The sequence below is a fragment of the Kryptolebias marmoratus genome, linkage group LG3, assembly GCF_001649575.2.
Source record: "Kryptolebias marmoratus isolate JLee-2015 linkage group LG3, ASM164957v2, whole genome shotgun sequence".
NCBI classification, from domain to species: domain Eukaryota; kingdom Metazoa; phylum Chordata; class Actinopteri; order Cyprinodontiformes; family Rivulidae; genus Kryptolebias; species Kryptolebias marmoratus.
In genome coordinates, this window is record NC_051432.1 from 14,831,135 (window position 1) to 14,837,682 (window position 6,548).

General features: G+C 39.6%; 2 protein-coding genes across 2 annotated transcripts in view; one reads left to right on the plus strand and one right to left on the minus strand.

Moving 5' to 3' along the window:
* gatb (glutamyl-tRNA(Gln) amidotransferase, subunit B) overlaps positions 1-3,575 on the minus strand; it is a 29,676-nt gene extending 26,101 nt beyond the window's left edge. The window contains exons 1-3 of the mRNA XM_017416978.3: positions 3,421-3,575; positions 1,722-1,875; positions 1,509-1,622 (exon numbers count right to left, since the gene is read on the minus strand). Of these exons, the coding sequence (XP_017272467.1) occupies positions 1,509-1,622; positions 1,722-1,875; positions 3,421-3,566 (414 nt within the window). The 5' untranslated portion in view covers positions 3,567-3,575. The remainder of the gene's footprint in view (positions 1-1,508; positions 1,623-1,721; positions 1,876-3,420) is intronic.
* Positions 3,576-3,704: 129 nt separating this feature from the next.
* dctpp1 (dCTP pyrophosphatase 1) lies at positions 3,705-5,339 on the plus strand. Its single transcript, XM_017419619.3, has one exon. It carries the CDS (start codon positions 3,825-3,827, stop codon positions 4,290-4,292), a length of 468 nt encoding a protein of 155 aa, XP_017275108.1. The 5' UTR covers positions 3,705-3,824; the 3' UTR covers positions 4,293-5,339.
* Positions 5,340-6,548: the final 1,209 nt, after the last annotated feature.

Sequence of the window (6,548 nt, forward strand, 5' to 3'; positions counted from 1 at the left end):
CCCATCCAGCCTTTTAGCTTTTTTCAAACCAGTTTTATACCAGCAGCTTTAAACAACTAGAACCACTATACCTGTATGCAGCCTCCTCCACTTTAAGGATCCTAAACTCACAGTTTCTTGCTTCTTTACATTTCATGTTAAATGCAAAATCCCTCCTCACCACTGTACTCTTTAGGATTTAGTTAGCCTTATGTCACATGTTTTATTTTATTCATTTTTTATAAAGCACAACTGGGCAAACTTCCAAAATCCTTCGGTACCCAACTTTCAATCAGCTCGAGTAGCTAACATCTGCGAACCTCCAAGCTGTTGTCACTGAATGTTTCCCAGGCTTTGACAGATTTGTTTGAAAAACAGTGTTTTCCTATCACGCTTCGTGGTCTTGGAATAACCTTCAGAAAGTTCTTAAATTACAAATATGTGTATCTATCAGTGATTTTAAGTATTTTATGAAGAATGCAGTGAGGGAGGAATATTATTGTTTTTTCTTTAAAGGCTGTTGGACTGTATTAGCTGTCACTCTGTTTCATTGCTCGGTGTGTTTTATGTAGGTTTTATTTTTGGATGGCTGCTTCTTTGGACATGTCTCCCTTGTAAAATAGATCTCTGATCTCAAGGGGACTTCCTGGTTAAAAAAATGTTAAAAAACAACAACAACAATAAACTAAAATAGTAGAGAACCCCGAAAAGTAAAGCAGCAGTTTAGGACAAATTGCAAGAACTGTTTCAACCAGTCAAAGTCAGAATTAGTTATTTTCAGCAAGAGATGAAGGAGACAAACACATGACTGCAAATAAACACCACTGTTGGCTTGTTTTTGGATACTACCATGCAAACAACAATTTTATAAGGGTAAAAATATTCACTAACTTGGCATAATGATTACACATAATGATTTGTCTTCTTTGAAAGAGTTTAAAATAACTTTATAAATATGCTAAATAATGCTGACTTACTAGACTGCACTTGAAGTAAAAGTAAGTAGAGTTTTGATTACAACTAAAATCAATATAACAAAGCCTATTACCAGAAAAAGTCCTGTATCTAAGTAGTTCCCATTTATCTACTGGAGTGCTCTGAATACACCTGCTTACTGTTCATTTTTTCCCGACTATCAACTCATAGTTTATAATGAGCCTCACACAGATGTGTGTGTACTTGCAGCACTGATCAGTGGAGAGTTTTACACTTTTTAACAACTCTGATAATGACTCAAATGATGAGTAAGAGCATGGTAAAGGAAATGACCTGGAGATAATAGAAAATGAAAGTGCACTGAATGAAATGAGCTGGTAAGAGGGGAGGAAAAAAAAGGGACTTTAGTCCTGGTGAGTATCACTTTTGCTGCTTCAGCAAGTTGCTCATAATTAACTCTGAGCCAATGTTTGGCAACAACACCTCATTTAAAAGTAGAAGCGAAGACACATTGTGAAGAAAGGGGAGACACTTAAAAAATGGGTGTTATTAAAAAAAATGTATGAATGGAGGACAAGGCGAAGCACACTTACAGGAAGATCAGCATAAAAGTAGTGTTTCCTGTCAAAAAGTGACTTCTTATTTATGGTACAGTTGAGAGCCAGTCCTGTCATCACTGCTGCTTCAACGCACCGCCTGTTTAGAACCTGGAACCACATGAGAACATATCCTGATAATCTGACAAGAAACTTTTTTATTTAGATATAAAGATTAGCTTTGCTATAATTTAGTGAACTATGACTTACAGGTAGTGTGCCGGGTAAAGATGCATCCAAAAATGAAACCAGGGAGTTAGGAGGAGCTGAGAAGCGAACCGGAGAGCCAGAGAACAGCTTGGTGTTGGAGTTAATCTGGGCATGAATTTCCAAACCAACAACTCCAACCAGCTGCTGTGAAGCACTGAGGCAAAAAAAACAAAAGCAAAAAACAGACGGAAATACTAAAATCCACCATTCAAGCAGCTCAAAAACAGGAAAACAATAATAAACCCGTGTACCAACACAAAGAAGTTCAACAGTTTCTGTCTGGCTGGCAGATATTCTTACAATGAGATATCTTATATACCACAAGGGGTGTATTTATTGTGGAAACTTACTAAAACAAACAAAAGGTAGGAAAACATTAAAAAATAATTATTAAGTGTAATAAATATGCCATGCAATTGTCTCACAAATAAGTAACAGTGCATACATTAAAGGACTGTTTATCTTAAGTTTATTTGGCCTTGGAGAAACTGGATTACAGAAATCTGAAAAAAAAAAAGAAGAAAGATCATCCATAACATTAGGACCACTAAGTTTTGGTTGCCAAACAGCTCTGACCAATCAGAGAAACTCAGAACATATCCAAGAATGCTCTGGAACATTTAGTTTTTGAACGTCAGCGGTTGAGGAATAAGCTTGCTTCTCAAAGATGACCTCAGATCCCATTTTATCGGTACATCGGAAGTTTGGAGACAGGGTGAACTCCTCACACACTCTGCTGTGTTCCCTGAACTGCTTCTAAGCAACTTTTGTGAGGCACATTGCAATCATGCTGACATTTCATCAGGAAGGTGCAGGGTTGTTAAAAAGTTGATTTTAACAGATGATCGAATTCTTTTCTTTTAACCCTTAACAAAAAGAGAAAAAAATACTGCTACTAACTGGGAGAGTTAGTTGGTTCCAAGTGTGGATCTATGCTGTATAATAAATGTTGGATGTTTGTTATGCCTAGAGTTGTTTTAGTAACTTTACCCTCATGAAGATGAGGCTGATCAGTGTAGATTCTGGGCCGAATTTAAAACAGCTTCTAATAGTTGTCAGAACAGACTTTAACTTTTGCATGATGTGACGGCCCTGCTGGTTATCTGATTGATTTTAGCTGTGAATTAATATTACAAAAAGTGGTGTCTGGAAAAGTATTAAAAGTCAGACTGAAGCTAAATTTTAAAGCTAAAAGAAGAGTAACATCGAGTGACCGGTGGATTGTCAATAAGGGGATGTGTAACGTTTCCATGGAGACATTAGGATAACAGCCATAACAGTAATAAAACATCGATATGAGGTCTGTAAAAAAAAATTTAGATGACATTTTCTTGTTTTCCTATAAAAACTTAAAAGATGTCCTGGCCAATGATCTCCACTTCGAGGCTTGTGTTTCTTATTTAAAACTATGGTTCTAAGATGTGGAAAACCATAGTTTTAGCACCCAGGACGATTTGGCAGGTTGAAAAAGTGTTTATACTAGGAGATCCTCTATGAGCTCATGAAATTAATGTTTTAAAAGACAGAAAATAAGTGCACGAGAAGAGAATACAGTTATGTCAAATGCAAAGCCTGGTTTGATTTTTTTAGGCGTCACCATTACACCTAACTACATTATTTTCAACTCAACAACTATGAGGATGAATATTCAGGTTAAAAAGGCACAAATTTATAATACAAATGAAGTCCCTTTTCTTACCTATTGGTTTTCAGCTGATGTTGCTTGTCGCATTGTAAGTTTGAAGTGCTAATTCGACGAATAAAACGTGAAGTCTTTGGAAAAAACATCGATATTTGTTTCGTGTTTTGAAGCAGCTCACTCGCTACAACACAGGAGGCAGCCATGTTGTCGGTCTTGTCTTGGTAAACATGGGAATTGTAGTTTTTGGGGTGACGTTTAAAATGTGCGACTGCGGTGCTGCTTCTCGCCAAAAACTACAAAACCCGGCACGAGTCAACGCCTCCTGTTTAACGCGTCACTTCCGTTCTGTCAACTGGCGGGACTTCTTCCTCACGCAGTGAAACACGAGAGAGTTGTTTGTTTACGGACGTTAAAAGCTTGTTGTTTTTTCACGAGGAAACGCTTATAAAAATCTGTCAGACATGATGGCAACAAACGGAAATGACATCTCTGCGAATGGAGCTGCCTCGGAGACACAGCCGCACTCCAATGGCGTACCTGTCCGGCCGCAGCAGTTTACCTTCAGTCCCGGTCCCACCATGGAGGACATCCGGAGGATGCAGGCCGAGTTCACGGACGAGCGGGACTGGAACCAGTTCCACCAGCCCCGCAACCTGCTCCTGGCCATGGTCGGAGAGGTGGGCGAGGTGTCCGAGCTCTTCCAGTGGCGGGGGGAGGTGGCCGAGGGTCTGCCGGACTGGACCGAGCCCGAGCGGGAGCAGCTGGCCCACGAGCTGAGCGACGTGTTGATCTACCTGCTGGAGCTCGCCGAGAAGTGTCGCGTGGACCTGCCCCAGGCTGTCCTGCGTAAAATGGCCCTCAACCGGCTGAAATACCCCGCAAGTAAAGTGCACGGCTCGGCCAAGAAGTACACGGAGTACAAGGACTGAGTGCTGAGGGACAAACCGGGTCAGGGGACACTTTTTTCCTTGTTGCTGCTGGAGCTGCTGCAGGAGATCCAGGGTGTAATGACACCCTCTGGATCAACTTCTTATCTGACACCAAAACGTTGTTGATTTTGCATTTTAAGTCATTGCCCTCCTTCATGTGTGCAAGATTTCACATTATTCCCAGGCACATATTGGTAAAAAGATTGAGTTTTTAACAATAATGTTTTTACTAATAACGACACAGAAGTCGAGTTTTTCTAATTACTTCACTCCAAACAGAAGTGGTTTGTTTTTTTTATCTGCGCTGTTACATGTTCTCAGAAGTAAAAGTTGCTTGATTTCTGATCTGTATGTATTTCCTTCACTCACCAGCTGTTTAACTCATAATTTAATACACGTCTGTGGTTTAACATGCATCTGGTGACAGCTTAAAAGCTTCCTGCAAATGTAAAAAAACAACAAAAAAAGTAATTGTTGCTAAATTATTTGGTGCTATCAGAAATCATTGCAGTTGAGATTAAGGGTCACCGTTTTGTCCACAGATTATAGTTTTCAGATTCTGTACAGTTTGGTTCGGTTTACACAGTTTTCAGTTTTATTTGGGCAGGATTTAATAATTGTAGTTTTGGGCAACATGTTTTTATGCCCCACCTGCAGGAGCTGCTGCTTTTGTTCAGCGCACACAAAGGGGAAATCTTGCAAAAGTTTCTCTGAAATCACTAATTTACTTTTATTGCCAAGTTGTCTCTCCGTAGAAAGGGGGGAAGTTCCGATCGAAACGAGGACTTGCATCATGTAACTTTATGTTTAACATGTAGGATGATTTCAGCAACGCTTGAATGAAACATTTGCTAAATGACTGCGTTTACGAGGCTCAGCCATCTAATGAAACAGCAGCTGTGGGAGGATTTAGACCTTTTTATCACTTCCAAACTATGTGCTCATGCTTTTAAGAAATAATGCTTTAATGAACTGTTGAAGCCTTGTTTTGATTGGAATGACTTTTAGCCTTATTAAAGAGTCAGAATACCTCTTTTAGAAATTCAACAATTATTCTGTAGTTTGATCCTTGCACCACTCCCACAACAACACAATAAAAAAAATGGATTAGTTAGGCCTGAAAAAAAGCCATTATTAACCATCTAACTAGCATTTATTTAGTACCAGAAAGCTTCATTTTCTTTTTTTCAATCCTTCACACCCTGTTTCTAGCAGCTTTGGTTAGAATTCAGGCAGGAGCTGGAGGTCAAACTGGTGAAATATTGATCAGTGGTTAAAGTAAACTCACCTGCAGCTGATAGAAATCAGCAGGTACAGATAGTCCAGGTGTAAAAAAAGGAGGATTTTCCTGCCTGCAAACATTTTGAAATGTAAAACACATCTGCGGGGGATTCGGTGTAGCGCTGAAGAAAAAATATTTGGATTTAAATTTTTTCCTTTCATTTTTTATGATGTGTTTCCAGACGCAAACAATGCCCTCAGCTGGAGATCCCGGTGTTCGCTCGGAAGTGTGAGTCATCCTCGAGCTGTCGAGGAGAACAGCCACGCATCACTAAGATGCTGCGGTGAACAAACCGAGCCCGACTTCAAAGGAAACAGCGTTTTATTTCAGAGGATGTGGCACGGCTTTCACATTCAGGAGAAAAAAACAAAAACTTGGATCTAGAAACTTTCCCTCTGCTGATGTAAAGTAGATCGGACTGACTGAAGAAAAGAGTTATTGGGGGAAATGGAGGCTAAGCTTTTAGCTCTCCTATAAAGAAAGCAGGACAGTGGTTACTGTCGTTCATCCTAAACACTGATGCTCTGCAGGGAAATTTATACTGCACATTAGTCTAAAACCCAACAAGTATTCACTTTGACTGTGGAGGAAGTCAGTACTCAGCAAAGACTTCACAAAGTGGATTTATTCTTCCTGTTAAAGCCACGTTTCCTGTCACAAAGGAGTTTGTAATGCCCGACTAGTAACCTGTTAGGCTAACGACTCAATCATTCAGCCTCATAACCCGTATGTAACCCATCTGCAAATGTCTGGGTTCAGATTTAGGCTAAAAACACTTTGGACAATATTCCGTATCAGGTCTTTTATTTTAGTTGTAAAATGTCAGCAGTGAAAGTTTCCCTGTAGCTCTCTGCATGGTCAGATGTTTTGACAGGTTCTGGGAGCTCGTGAAAGGATGATTTAATCACAAGTTAACAGTCCTTCAGTTCATTTAGGAGGATTTTTTTACTTTGAAATATTTAGTGGGTTTTTTA

Excerpts from the sequence above, each read along its gene's own strand:
- dctpp1 (XM_017419619.3), top strand. The coding sequence starts at position 3,825 with ATGATGGCAACAAACGGAAATGACATCTCTGCGAATGGAGCTGCCTCG.